The sequence below is a fragment of the Marmota flaviventris genome, chromosome 1 (assembly GCF_047511675.1).
Source record: "Marmota flaviventris isolate mMarFla1 chromosome 1, mMarFla1.hap1, whole genome shotgun sequence".
In the NCBI taxonomy this organism is placed as follows: Eukaryota; Metazoa; Chordata; class Mammalia; order Rodentia; family Sciuridae; genus Marmota; species Marmota flaviventris.
Window position 1 is genome coordinate 14,367,365 of NC_092498.1, and position 15,576 is coordinate 14,382,940.

General features: G+C 38.8%; 1 protein-coding gene across 7 annotated transcripts in view; it reads left to right on the forward strand.

Annotated features, from left to right (window-relative positions):
* The first annotated feature begins 3,737 nt into the window (after window positions 1-3,737).
* Window positions 3,738-15,576, forward strand: part of Braf (B-Raf proto-oncogene, serine/threonine kinase) — a 183,316-nt gene continuing 171,477 nt past the window's right edge. For 4 of the 7 annotated variants that reach the window (XM_071611672.1, XM_034637016.2, XM_034637018.2 and 1 more), the window contains exon 1: window positions 3,739-4,036. In XM_071611672.1, coding sequence (XP_071467773.1) covers window positions 3,911-4,036 — 126 coding nt within the window. In that variant the 5' untranslated portion in view covers window positions 3,739-3,910. Of the gene's footprint in view, window positions 4,037-15,576 lie in introns of all 7 variants that reach the window. The other 3 variants (XR_011707439.1, XM_071611690.1, XM_027952175.2) reach the window with 2 other exon arrangements.

Consider the following 15,576-nt stretch of genomic DNA (forward strand, 5'->3'; position numbering starts at 1 on the left):
AGCATTTAAGTCATCAACTAGAGCAACAGTTCTGACTTTCTGACTTGTTTTTCTTATCTAGATTTCTTCTCCAGTTTTCTGTAAATATAACTACTTTAGGGGAAAGTGGGATTGTGAGCAAAACCTAAAAGCATCATGCTGACTAAAACGTATGTAAGAACTTAGAATGCAAGATGACACTAACTTGATGCCCATGTGGCCCACAATACCACAAAAGGGAAGTGTTCTCTGTTTCTGATCAGACTGCAATCTGGCTTGGCTTATTACAGGTTCCAGGAACACTGTTTGGGATAGAAAGTTTTAGCATGTCAACATTGCCCATGGCAGCACTGGGATTTATGGGAAAGTATCCAGGAGTAGACAGACTGTGTCCAATGAAAAGGGACTATGTTTATTTTTGCATGCAGTGGAGTGTCCAGAAACTGAAAAAAGACTGTAAAGCCTTGTTCATATGCATACTGAGATATATCTTAGTAATTCCAAGTAATAAAGAGTAGAGAATTTGATTGGGTATAGAATCTCCTTGTGGGGAGAGGAGGTTGAGTAGTTTGTTCTGCAGAGCAGCCAGTTTCTTATTCTAAAAAGACCTGTGGTGATTTTAAAACATGTCTGAAAATTCTTTGGCACTTCTTCCATCCAAAGGTGGGATCTAGCCAGGTGTGGTGGCACACATCTGTAATTATAGTGCTTGGGAGGCTGAGACAGGAGGACCATGAGTTCAAAGCTATCCTCAGCAAAAGCGAGGTGCTAAGCAACTTAGTGAGACCCTGACTCTAAATAAAACACAAAATGGGGCTGGGGACATGACTCAATGGTCAAGTGTCCCTGATTTCAATCCTCAGTACCCCCCCCCCAAAAAAAAAGTGGGATCTAAGGCTGGGGTTGTGTCTCTGTGGTAGAGTGAGGCACTTGCCAAGCATGTGTGAGGCCCTGGGTTTGATTCTCAGCACCACATATAAATAAATAAAATAAAATAAAGGTCCATCAATGACTAAAAAAATGGGATCTATATCCCCTCTCCTTGAATTTGAACCAACTTAGTGACTTACTTGTATCCAATAAAATGCAACAAAAGTGATGGAAGCTGAGTCAGAAAATGAATACAACTTTCACACTGTTTTCTGGAATACTAGCATTTGAAGTTTTTAGCTGCCTTTTAGAAGTCTGACAACCCTGAGGCAGACATGCTAGGAAGAAGCTATCATGAAGAGGGTATGTTTAGGTATTATGGCTGACAGCCCCAGCTTAAGTCCCAGTTTCCAACTACCAGCCATGTTAATAAATGTGTCTCAAAGTAGTCTCCAGCTACCAAGCCACCCCAGGCATTGAATCTTTCTCAGTTGAGACATCATGGAGCACAGATAAGCCATCTTTGCTATGCCTTGTCTAAACTCTCATTCAGAGGATAATTTTGCACTTTGCAAAGGATAGAACTATAATGTTTGATGCTCACAATGATAAAGTTAGGTAGGCTGGATTGGCATTATCATCCTCATTTTAGAGATTAAAAACAAAACAACAAACAGGAATTTAAGCCTACCTATTTTGAGATTATATAGTCAAGATCCAACATGCTAACATTAAAATCTTGATCTTTGAATTCTAGAGTTTATGCCTTCTCTGTTGTTTCTCATCTGGATACTGTAGAAATGGCCTAAGAAAATAAGATAAATCCAGAATTTGAAGGCAAGGTCAGAAAATATTGAATGAAATGAAACTGACAAGAATTATTATTATTTGGGTCCTGGAGACTGAACTCTGGGTCCTGGGGATTGAGCCACATCCCCAGCCCTATTTTGTATTTTATTCTGAGATAGGGTCTCACTGAGTTCCTTAGCACCTCGCTGTTGCTGAGGCTGGCTTTGAACTTGCAATCCTCCTGTCTCAGCCTCCCTACCTGCTGGGACTACAGGCATGCACCACTGTGCCTGGCAAAACTAACAAGAATTATTATTAAATGGATGTGAGTGCTCATCTCCTGGAGAAGAAATCATGAAAGATAACTGATCTATAGGTTGATACATAAGGTTATCATTTAAAATGGAATCAATAGAGACATCTTAGAAATTTTAACATTATAAGGAAGTATAATAATGATATAATATTTTAAGAGCTCTTTTTAAAAATATAAGACAAATTAAAACAAAAAACAATCTTGCCATTTGTTTTTGATAAAGTCAAAGGGAAAGGGTGCCCTGAATGTCTAATGGTACTCTTTCAGTCTGCTCTTAAGTATGTCCTTATGGTAAAGAAGAAGGGTCCTTCACACTACACTAGCATAGCTTGATGACACATTCCTGTGATCATCATCATTTACTCTATATTTGCCAGAGCACATTTGGGTTTAAATTTAGTTGTTTTAAGGAAACTTTCCTGCTTGGAAGAGAATGTACAATGAAGCTGACAAAGCATACCATGCTCATTTGATGGGTAGTATTTTCAAGGTAGAGGAATGTTAGTTCTCTCTCTCTCTCTCTCTCTCTCTCTCTCTCTCACACTCACACACACACACACACACACACACACACACACACTCCTTAAGAGTAAGCATCAATTCCCAGGCTCATGTTGACCCAATGAAATAGGCTGAGATCCTGTTTCAGAAGTCAGTAAAACAGCTAACTCTTGAATCATCCTAAATACAAATAGGAGGTCACTGGTGACCCCCCTCCCATCCCCTCAAGGAAAGCACAAAAAGGCAGAATTCACTCCAGCTTTCATGACTTCATGATTATGTTATTTTAGCAATCACACACCAACAGTAACTTCTCACTTTTTATCTCCCTTCCCTAAAAAATTTCTTCTCTAATTATTCTCCCCCCCCCCCGTTCTTTTAGATTAAATGAATTGTTAACAATGAAGGGGGTTTCTTTAATTCCATTCTGTAATTGGGCTTGTCAAAGAAAATTTATCTTTCCTCTCTCAACTATTTTCACATATATTTTGCACAGAGTATGCCTTGGAATATCCCATTCATGAAGTATGTAAAATATTTGGGACGATTTTCTTCAACCCCAAAGTGATTAGTTATGATGCTTCAGATGTCTATAATGTTATGTGCTTTGCAGGGGCCCCAGGGCATATGGAAAGCGTACGGTATTTGTTAAAACGAATGGCTCCAGAAAAAGAATAATACACTAAAAGAAAACATTCTTTTCTCAACGATGAAAAATAAAAAAGCTTTTAGAGTTCCACTTGGATTCACTTTAACAATCCTTTAAGGAAAGGGTTTGAATACCATACTGACAATTTTGCAGTTTCTAAATATAATTTCTGGAATTCTGCTTAAATGTTTCAACCTTGGGCTTTGAGGTCTTATTTTTAGGACAAGACTTTTACAAGTCTTTCATTGTAATGGAAATAACTAGTAGTACGGGCTTCCCCGCCTCCCTCCCTCCAGGATTTCAACTTCTCCAACACCACCCCTGCTCTTCTAGTAAATCCCACAGAACACAACAGGCCGAGTACCGCCGAGAGGGGAGGAAAGTAGGAAACCGGCGCCATGGCAACCGCGCAGCGGAGGAAACGCGTGAGCTCCTGGGTGGTTGGAGGGAAAGGAACCCTCCTCCTGACGACGGTCCGAAGGCGCTCCTCGGTGACGTCACGCACTCTCGGTGACGTCACGACCGTGACACGCGGGTGACGCCGTTGCCGCGGCGACTTCTCGTCGTCTCCGCCCCCTTCGCCCGCCCCCCCACCCCGCGTCCTTCCCCCAATCCCCTCAGGCACCGCTGCGCCCGGGGCCGCGGGCCGGTACCTGAGGCCGTGCAGGCGCCCTCCCGCCGGCGGCGCCGCCCCGGCCGCCCCTCCCCGCGCCCCCCGTGCCTCCGCCCCCGCCTCTTCCCGCCCTCCTCCTCCCTCCCCCTCCCCGCCCAGCGGCGGCCGCCCGGGCCCGGCTCTCGGTTATAAGATGGCGGCGCTGAGCGGCGGCTGCGGCGCCGGCGCGGAGCAGGGCCAGGCTCTGTTCAACGGGGACATGGAGCCGGAGGCCGGCGCTGCGGCCTCTTCGGCGGCGGATCCTGCCATTCCCGAGGAGGTGAGTGCCGGCGCCACCCTGCAGCCCCCGGCGTCTCCGCGCTGGCGGACGGGTGTTTATTTGGGGGAGAGAGGCGGCGGCGGGGGCTCTAGAGCCCTGGGCCACCCTCTCCCGACGGCTCCGCTGGGTGGTGAGTGGGCATCGTCCCGCGGCCCTTCTCCGTCACGCGGCTCCTCGCTACGTAAACACACACAATGGCACGGGGAGGGGTCCCCTGGCCCCCACCCCTGCTGTGGGCTCGGGCCGCGGCGGACGGGCAGGAGGCTGTCAGTAGGGGGCGAAGCTCGGCTGGTCGGGGAAGGTCACGCCTGGCGGAGGTGTCAGTCCTGCATCTCTTCGGGGTTTTCATTGTGGGGGGGGGAAGGGGCCGCTTCGTCCAAGTGGAGGCTGTAGGTGTGCGACCCGCCAGGACCCCGGCCCGGGTTACCGCCGAGTGGGATTACTCCCGGGTCCGGGGTGACGGGGCGCATCTCTCTCTCCTCTCCCTGACCACCCTCCCACCCTCGTCAGGCCGCTGTCCCTCCTTCCACTTCGGTACTTGTTGGGGGGGATTTCTTTTCACCTGTTCTCCCAGGCGGATAGTTGGGATTTTGTCTTCGCTTACCCGCCCCCGGATCGCACAGTGTCTGCTGCCCTGTTCGTCCCGGTCTCGGGTCCCTCGTCCCTAATATTTGTCAAGTGCTCTGTCTCTGACTGGTAACCCCCATCGCGTCCTCGCCTCTCGCCCCGCACATTTTCCATTTGTCGGACCTGCCAGCCTCCTAACCTCTGCTTCCACTGAAGAGCATTTTTGCACTTCTCTTAACCCTGGTCCTCTTGAGGCCCTCTGCTTCGCTCCGCCGCTCCTTTCCGTGGGTTCCTTTCCGTCCTTATCTATTGTTATCTTCAGGAACCCTTCTGGACACTTTAAAGCTACTCACTTTCTGAACCCTGAAGCTGTCAAGATTCCCTCCGGTTCGCTTGGCTCTTTGCACCCTTACCCTACTGACACCTTTTGACTAGTCTCTCACTGTGCATCCACACCTCTTTATTCTTTTTTTAAGTAAATTTGATTGATTTCTCCGTGTTGTCCTCCTTTTCGTCCTATTTTTCTCTCTCACTTTTTCCTCTCTTCAGTTTTTGCCTCTTTCTTGTCTTTGCACTATTAAGCCTTTTGTCACCTTGTCAAGTTACTTAATTTACGTTTTTATTGCATGAACTTCACTATATTCAGAATTTGGTACCTTACTACACAGAACAATACGCTATTATACTTTATAACTAATAATGTAATATATGTCCTACCTATATTATTATTGGTTAGTGTGACTTATTTTTCCATCTTGTTCTTTGCAATTTTCTTTCTCCTGCCTCATGCTCTTTAGTTTGGAAATTAGTCTAATTTTTTTTTTTATTGTTTTCCATCCTTTTATATACCATCTCCATCTGTGCCCAAAATGTGGTCTGTACATCACTTGGTCTAGTCTAAATTTCCCCTTTTTTCTTATTTCTTAACTTAAAATCATTTCACTTTCCAGTTTTCTGTTCACATCAGTTCCTACTAATATCTATTCATTTCTCTCAACTGCTTGGATTCCAAGGATAAAGCTCTTCCCTTCATCCAGTTCCTAGTTTATTCTGTTTCCCTTGCCCTCTTACCATTCATTCTGTCTTGTTTCCTGGCTTTGGGTACTTAACTTACTGAAGCTTCCTCTTGTCTTCCCCACACCTCCACATTCCTTCTTATTTATAAACATCTTTGTTCGGTTGACATGGAAATTTATTTTTAGGATACATTGTTTTTAATGGATAAATACAGGGGTCACATCTGCTGTCTATTTTCTCCTGGAATCGGATATGCCTTTGTCTTATCAGGCACAGGTGCCTTTGGGGTTTACTTACTCTGCAGTGCATGTGTGGTTTTGTTGAATTGTATAGATGTTTGAAGGCTACTACAGAGAAGAACAGATGAATTAATGGGTAGGAGTTATGAAATTGTAATTCTCTGATATACTATTGTTTACATTGAGAAGTTCCTTTCAGAATTATTGGGACACTTTGCAATTCTATAGAGAAGGCTTTTATTAAGTCGAATTTCTGCCCCGCTATTTCACTTGAAAGGACCAGGCTGTTCAGAATTCTACCTGCTGGATAGTGCCTTAGGTGAGCACTAGGGCTATGGTTTTCTGTATTTGGCTTACTTCCTGAGCAACTCCCACATATCAGTGCTTGAGAACCTCTAGGCTAGATGAAATTAAGTTTAAATTGCCAGCAGTTGGAAAACATGTTTGCATCTTCTGAAACTGTAAGTGCATTCTTTAATTTTATTTAGTAAAATACAGATGTTTTCCACTGACTCCCTCCACCTGGATTTCAGTGTTTAGTGATGAATAGTTTATCCTCAATGTTTTTTTAAGAGCTAATAATAAAGGTATTTATCTTGGGGGGGGGGTGGTAATAAATGATAAAAAGTCTACCTCTTTTGAGTGTAGATATCAATATTACAGAAAACAAAATTCTTTCAAGATATAATTTTAATTTGAAGTTGATATTCAGTAGAAATTGACATTTACAATGATCTTTTAATTAAACTGTCTTTCTTATATTGTACTAAAAAGAATATCATATAATTGTCAAGGACATGGAAAGACATGAAAAATTGTGCTTCTGTGTAACAGCATATTACATTCTGAAAATTTATCTTACCTGACATTAAAATATAAGCTTTTAAAAAGAAGTTTGTCAAGAGGGAAATTTCACCTGTGGTAAATAAATTCTAATTACAGAGGGAAAGCACATTCATATTGAAAAATCAGAAGTGTAAATACAAAAAGGAAAAAGGAAAAAAAAAAGTCATGTATAATCTTACCACCAAGATAAAATTACTATAAACATTTTGGTTTCTGTCTCCTCTTTCTATGCTATTGTAGTACACTTTTGTATTACGTGGTTTTGTAATTTTTTCCCCCTGGTACTGAGATTGAACTCAGGGCCTCACGCATGTTAGGAAAGCTCTCTACCTCAGAACAGTGTCCCTATTCTTATTTATTTATTTATTTGGCCAGGGTGTCTCTAAGTTGCCCAGGTTGGCCTTGTATTTTGGATCCTTATGCCTCAACCTCCTAAGTAGCTGAAGTTACCAGTGTGTGCCATACCCACTTTGTAATTCTTTTTAACTTAAAAATATAGCAAAACTTTTTATGTATCATTAGGGTATGATTTAGCTAATCAGCTTTTTTGGATAGTAGTTTATTTTAAATTTTTTAAATTCAAACATCTTAGATATAGAATGTAGATTTTAGTATTTAAAATTACTTTGAGGAATTAACAGATTTCATGTCTTGTATTTTTATAACTTTGTAGGGGCTTAAATTAGAATATTAGACAGGAACTTATTTAATGTTTGTTAAATGAATGTGTTTATACTTGGGGCATTAAATGTTTACTTTTGATCATTCATTTTTCTTTGATGTGTCTTTCAGGCTGTTTTTGAAGCCTCTGTTTTTTCCTGTTGAATTTGATTGTCTTGATAAATTACAGAGCCCTTGTACCTGTCTCATGAATAATTTATTATTATTATTATTATTATTATTATTATTATTATTATTATTTTGGTGGACTGGGGGTTGAACCCGGGGCCTTATGCATGCTAGGCAATCACTTTATGACTGAACTACATCCCCAATGCGATGTTGCTTTCAATAATTATGTGGTATATGGTATAATATGAAAATAAGGCACAATAAATACATTGAATATAAAAAATATGTGATACTAGGATATTACCCTGCACCTCTTGTGCTGTGTTTCGGTAGAAGGCAGTTTATTATAATCTTATATTTAGATTACAATTGCAGTTGTTTTTTCTTGTTTTCAAGATATCTTATGGACAATTTTGGTTAAACTATGTAATTATGATAATGCAGTAACTAGGGAATATTCTGGGATGGGATCTCCCTTATAATGAGGTCCAAATTGAATGTAGTGTTTGTGAACCAGGGGTTAGATTGCATCATATCCCTGAAAAGTAGTATTCCCACTAAGGTAGGAGTGGTATTCCCACTAAGGTAGATGATGCATGTGCAGTTTTGGCAATTAATGTTAATATTTGTCTAGATATAGTCAAAGGTTTCCTTTAGGCAGAAAACTATGCAACAGCTGTCTTTGGTATTTCTGTATTCCCTTTTGGTGCACTTTTCTTTCTCCTCACCTTAATGAACTCCTTTATGCATCTACTCACCCCTTTTATTTAAGAAATTATCTGATATTGGTCACTAATATTTATTGTCAGTAAAGAGATGAGAAAAGAGTATTGGACTGGATACTTGAATACTTGAATGTAGTAAACCTGAACATAAATTTGATTTGATTGTATTTGGACAATAGCTAGAAAAATTATATTAGGATAACAAGCTAGAGCATTCTGACTTTTCATGTTTTTCTGACCTCTACTTTCCTGATTAGGATGAATAGGAAGCAGATCTAACTAATAGAACCTTTATCTGTGAGTGATGAGGAAGCTGCATCCTCCCTCCTTCCCTCCCTCCATTAATTTGTTCCTTCCTTCCTTCCTTCCTTCCTTCCTCCCTCCCTCCCTCCCTCCCTCCTCTGCCCCCTTGGTATCAGAGATTGAACCCAGGGGCATCAACCACAGAGCCACATTCCCAGCCCATTTATTTAGAGACAGGGTATCACTGAGTTGCTTTAGAGCCTCACTAAATTGCTGAGGCTGGCTTTGAACTTGTGATCCTCCTGCCTCAGCCTTCCAAGTGCTGGGATTACAGGCACTCCCCACTGTGCCTGGCCATTTTTTGGCATTTTCTAAGACCTGTGCCTACCTTGTAAAATGAGACAACTACTTGGTGTTCTTTCTTTTCCTTTTTTATCTAATCATAATTTTTTCCTTCAGAACTGATAAAATGTATTTTATTTTGACACCTTGAATATTTAATTTAACTGAGAATTTATTGACCATTTTGTCATAATATCCTAATTTTCCAATATTTTTGCCTCAAAGTGTCATTAAGACAAGACACTCCCCCCCCCCCCCCCCCCTTTGGTATCTTACTAGGTTTTCTTTCTCAGGAGTTAAATTATTTTGTAGTTTTCTAATTCTCTTTATTTCACCTATATTGGTTATTCTGTAAAGTCATAATTAGAAATGTAGATCTTTTGATTTCAAAGTAGGTGGGCCTGTTTGGGAGCTTTACTGTCTTTTAAAGTTAAGTAGGGCTTTCTTAATTGTAGTGTTAGAAATAACTTTGTTAATAAAAACAAAAGCTTCATTTGTTCCATTCCTTTCTTAAATATTTTATGAAGGCAATGCTATGTTTTTGGAGGTAGTTTTTATTTTTCAGTCTCTTTGGGCTACTAACCTAATTTACTATTGTACGTAATTAGTGTGATAGTCAGAAGCAACTCTTAATACTGCCTCTAGACTAACATTAAGCAATTATTTTTTTTTCACCCCTCTACCCTCTGAGATTATTTTGGTTCCATTTTCTCTTGGGCTTTAAAAAAAAAACCAACAAACTATTATTATTTTTCCTTCCTATATCAAGACTGTGCATAAGAGGGAAATTGATGCCTTGTAACTTTACATTCCTTTCTGAGCCTTGGGGGAATGCCTTTGATACAGAATATAAAAATTGCTTTGAACTCCATTAACTTTGTATCTTCTGGAAGCTCTGTAACATTAAATGAAAGATTATTTTCATTCTTAATATATAGCTAGTTATTGACAGCACTTTGGGGACAAATGTATCATAGGATGGTGGTTTTCAGATTATCCAGAGGATAATTTTTAAAGACACTCTACTTCTGTAAGAAAAAAGCATTTTAAATTGCCCCAGTATATACACAAGTGACATAGATTTGTATGTTTTTACCTTTTTTTATCCTCACCTTCTGTAACAGTACCTGGCACATAGGTACTCAGATACTTAGTAAAAGAGTTAATGAAACCCTATCAGATATAAGACATTGATTTTCTATACTATTCATCTTTTTTTTTTCTCTTTTTGAAAATGCTAGTCATAAAATCAGTTATTAGATTGACAACCAAATTGCAACAGGCAATTTGCAAAACCCTGTTTTGGGGATTCAGAAACCTTCTTTAGAGCTTACCCCAGTGCTGTGTTTAATGTCTCTGTACTTTAATTATTGAAGTTCTTCATTTATCTACTTTATGAGTTGGTTTCCTTGAAAAAAGGTTTTATGGCTATAAAAATGATAGAGCTACTGTGTATAAAGGAGAGGTTTGGATTGGTATGAATCTTCTCAAGTGTCATAATCAACTTGTGTCTAACCCAGGGGTCAACACACTTTCTGAAGAGCATTATGGGTCATAAGGTTTCTGTCAACAACCTTTCAACAGTGTTATTGTAGCTCAAAAACAGCTAATAGTTAGTATAAAAATGAATGAGCTTGACTGTGTTCCAGTAAAATTTATTTAAGGACACAGAAATATGAAAGTCTTCCCCCCACCTCCTTTGGCAGGTTGAACCCAGAGGCACTTTGCCACTGAGTCACATCCCCAGCTTTTTAATTTTTTTTTACCTTTTTAAAATTTTGATAACAGGTTCTCGATAAATTGCAGGGGCTGGCTTCAAACTTGCAACCCTCCTGCGTCAGCCTCCTGATTAGAGGCATATGCCACCAAGCACAAAGTCCCACGAAATAGTCTTAATTTTATTTCAACCACTTGAAATTGTAAAAACCATTCTTAATTTGTGGACTAAATAAAAACAGGTCATGGGCCGGATTTAGTTCAAGAACTGAAGTTTTCTGATACCAGAGGTCTCAGCCAGAGAAACTATCATATTTGAGATTCTGAAATTAAGAGATGATTTAGAGGCCTATAGAAAGTTCATAACTCCTTTTTTAAAAATTAGATTTTGAGTATATAGTTTACACATAATTTACCATTTTAAATGTACAAGTTTGTATTTTGATAAAGTTATGTATAACCATGTAACTTTCGCACAATCAAAAATACAGAATATTTTTATCATCCCAGAATGTTTCCTATTTCCTCTTTCCATTCATCTCATTTCCCACTTTCTGTCCCTGGCAAACACCTATGTGGATGTGATCTCTAGTTTTGCCTTTTCCAGAAAGTCATAAATGGAATAATATACTATGTAATTTTGTGTATTTTGGATTTTTTCACTTGGTATGATACTTTTGAAACTCATCTATGTTACAGTATCAGAAATTAGTTTCTTTCTTTTTGCTTTTTCTTTTTTTTGGGGGGGGGGATAAAGTATTTTTTTTAATTGGTTTTATTTTTTAAATACGTGACAGCGGAATGCATCACAATTCTTATTACACATATGGAACAATTTTTCATACCTGTTTGTAAGTATTTTCACACCAATTCATGTCTTCATACATGTACTTTGGGTAATGATGTCTATCACATTCCACCATCCTTGCAAATCCCCTGCCCTGTCCCTTTTCCTCCCATCCCTCTTCCTCTAAACATTTGGATTCAGGTTTTCATTTCTCTTAGAAGTGGGATTGATGGGTCGTGTGTTTAACTTCATAAGAAATTGCCACCCACAATGAACAAGAGTTTGTTATTCTCTTATCCTTGGCAACACTTGGAATAGTCAGTCTTTTAGCCATTTTATTAGGAATGTAGTAGTGGCTCATTGTGATTTTAATTTGTATTTTCCTAAGTGAATTAGACATCTGTTTATGTACTTATTTACAATCTGTGTTTTCATTGGTGAAGTATCTGTTTAAATCTTTTTATTTAATATTCATTTTCTTACTGTGGAGAGCTGTAAGGTACTATTTATATCAAGATGTAAGTCTTGGTATGTTTCGCACATATCTCCTTCACTGATCTGTTTTGTTTTCCTAAGTGTCTCTTTATGACCAGAAGTTTTATTTCTTTTTCTTCCCTTTCTTTTTCTTTCTTTCTTTTCTTTTTTTTTTTTTGTACCAGGGATTGAATTTGGGGGTACTCAACCACCAAACCCATCCCCATCTCAATTTTTTCTATTTTATTTAGAGTAAGGGTCTCACTGAGTTGCTTAGTGCCTCACTGTTGCTGAGGCTGGCTTTGAACTCATAATCCTCCTGTCTCAGCCTCCTGAGCTGCTGGGATTATAGGCATGTGCCACCATGCCCAGCTCTTTATTTTTCCTTAAAGTGTGGAGGATTAAAGCCGGGGCTTTATGCTTGCTAGATAAGCTGTGTCACTGAGCCACATTCTAAGACATAGTTTTATTTTTTGATGAGATCAATTAATGAATTCTGTCTTTTATAGTTCATGAGTCATGTACAGATGTTTCACATTTTTTGAAAACACTCACCTTTTCTATGTAATTATCTTTGTACCTTTATTGAAGTCAGTTGCTTATGTTTGTTTACTTTAGATTCTACTCAGTTTTTTAGCAGCATGTGAGAGTGAATGGAGTAGGGACAAGCGGTAAAACTGATAGGCAATATTAAGTTATGAAATGTCTGAAAAGCATTGTGGATCTCCTGACTTTTTGGTGTAGGTCCTCAGATCAGAGTCATGAAAGTCTTCTGTATTTTCTTATAAATTTATACCTTTTACACTTATGTCTATGAACCACTTGGAGTTAATTTTTGTATGTAGCTGGCCCTGTTGCATCTGTAAATTCAGTTGAACAAGAATCAGAAATATTCAAAAAGGGCCAGGGGTATAGTTCTTAAGTGGTAGAGCTCTTGCCTAGCATGTGTGAAGCCCTGGGTTTAGTCCCTAGCACTGGGGGAAAATTTTTTTTAAATGAATTGGGTCTATACTGAATTAGTATAGATTTTTTTTCTTGTCATTGTTCCCTAAACAATATAGTATAACAACTATTTCTATAACATTTACTTTGTACTACGTATTATAAGTAATCTACAGATGATTTATAGGAGTAGGAGGATGTGCACAAGTTTTGTGCATATTTTCCACAACATTGTATGTAAAGTACTTGAGCATCCTCCAATTTTGGGGTCCATGGGATCCTGGCATTCATTCTTTCATGTAAGGATGTACAGATGTTTCACATTTTTTGAAAACACTCACCTTTTCTATGTAATTATCTTTGTACCTTTATTGAAGTCAGTTGCTTATGTTTGTTTACTTTAGATTCTACTCAGTTTTACGGATCTTTCTGTCTATTCTTAGGCTGATACCACATTATCTTGATTACTGTAGCTTTATAGTTAAGTCTTCAAATAAGGTAAATCTAGCTCAGAGGATTTTTTAGAGATTTGAAATTTGATTTTTAAATTTCATGTGTTACTGAACGTTGGGAAGGAGAGAATCTATGACTTTCTTTAGATTCTCAAAAGTATCTTCTACCCCCCAAAATTTAGATTCACTACAATTACAAAGACTGTACAGATGATCAGTGTTAGAGGTGATCATGTACAACCTAAGAGGAAATAAACACATTCATTGGCTCTAGAATAGGAATGTAAGGACTACTTTGAATTTTATTTTGTTCCCTATCTGAAGTTCTCTGAAAGCATAGTGATATAATTATAATTAAAAATAGTAAGGGGCTGGTGTTGTGGATCAGTGGTGGAGTGCTTGCCTAGCACATGTGAGGCCCTGGGTTTGAACCTCAGCACCACATAAAAATAAATAAACCATAAGACAGTAAAACATCAGTGATTTTGAGAAGGAGAGAATTGCTGAAGCAGTGCCTCTGAAGAGGTAAGAGAAAAAACAATTTAGTGTACAAGTAGAAGAGTGACTTTATGATCATAGGAGATAAGGCAAAGTATATGATAGCAAGTTCTGCCAGGTCAGGAGATGTGATGATCCTAGTCTGATGTGGTCTCTTGCAGTTGCTTTGGTGTTTTTTCTTTTCTTTTTGTCCTTAATGAAGTAAGAGGTTATGAGCCTGGAAGAAGAGTTTGGAAATACTGTGTTTTAAAGAGAGAAATGAATGTGTTAAAGTTTTTTAGCAGCATGTGAGAGTGAATGGAGTAGGGACAAGCGGTAAAACTGATAGGCAATATTAAGTTATGAAATGTCTGAACAGCATTGTGGATCTCCTGACTTTTTGGTGTAGGTCCTCAGATCAGAGTTAAATGTAACTTGTCAAGGCAGTTTAACACTTGGTATGAGTCATTCTCATTTTGACTCAAACATCATTGGGAAATAGAACATGAATTATTACTTCTCCATGAAGCATCTGCCATTGTCCTGCCATGAATTTAAGCCAAATTTGGAGAGATCTGATAACTTATTTTTCTTTTTAAAAATTTTCCTTCATTCTTTCTGAATTGGGTATTTATTATTTTGTCTTTGTAGAAAAGCATCTTCACTGCAGTCTGACTTTTGCTCTGTACAGTACAGTAATTGCTGTTACTTTTTTTAATCTTCAAATTTAACTTGTCTTAGCCCATGCTTTTTCTACTGCCTGAAATATAGATTCCCCTGTCCTAGTCCTCCAAACCTTTCAAATTTAACCTCACCTACCATTTATTGTAGAAGGCCTTCATAACCTCTAAGACCTAGTTTGTCCTCTGCTTTTATAGTATCCCAAAGTTTACATATATCATTTTATTCACCATTTTGTATTCAAGTTTTTTGTTGGTATTAGTTTCCTCTTTACCAGTAAGTACTGTTCAGTCATACTTTGGTGGAAATGTTCTTTGCTGTCCAGTGGGAAAAGGCAGTAGCCATATATGTTTGTGATTATTTTGCACTCAGAGTTTGCCCAATAGGACTGAGAACTCAATTTTAATTATTTTTAAATTTTAATTAAATGGTCACATGTAGCTAGTGATCACCTTGATCTGTGCAGCTCTAGACTTTTATTTACTTTATTATTTATTTTAAAAGATAAAAGGATCTTTGTAGCCCAGGCTGGTCTAGAGCTCCTGGACTTGAGCAGTTCTGTCTCAACCTCCTGAGTAGCTGAGACTGTAGATACACAATACCCAGTTTCTCTACCCTTTTAAAGTTGAGAGTTATATGAGATTCATATTTAATTTGTCATTGCTTAACACAGGACTTAGTGCCACTTAAATATTTTTCAGTTTGTTTTCAGAATTACATTGACTTATGTAGCACTAAGTTCTTCATTCCTGTAAAGTTAAGGAGTTTTCTTCCCTTAAAGGAGAAGGACTGAAAAATCGCATACTATAAGGTTATTTCAAAGATTATCTGAGGGCTGGGGAGTGCTGAAGAAGCAGCTCATGGGCCAGGCCTAGTTTGTGAGGTTTCTGCTTCAGGTAAACGTTCTACTTCATAAACTTATATACTGGAATTACACTTGATTTCATTTGAGAGTGGAAAAGGGCTTTTAGAAGATAACTCTGTGTGTGTGTGTGTGTGTGTGTGTGTGAGAGAGAGAGAGAGAGAGAGAGAAATAGAGAGAATGTGTGTGTGTGTGTGTGATGCTAGAGATCAAACCCAGGGCTTCATACATACTAGGTATGTGCTCTACACTGAGAGCACCTCAAACCCCAAAGATAACACTTTTTTTTTTTTTTGGTGCCAGGAATTGAACCCGGGGCACTTAACCACTAAGCCACATCCCCAGTCCTTTTTTATATTTTATTTAAGACAGGGTCTT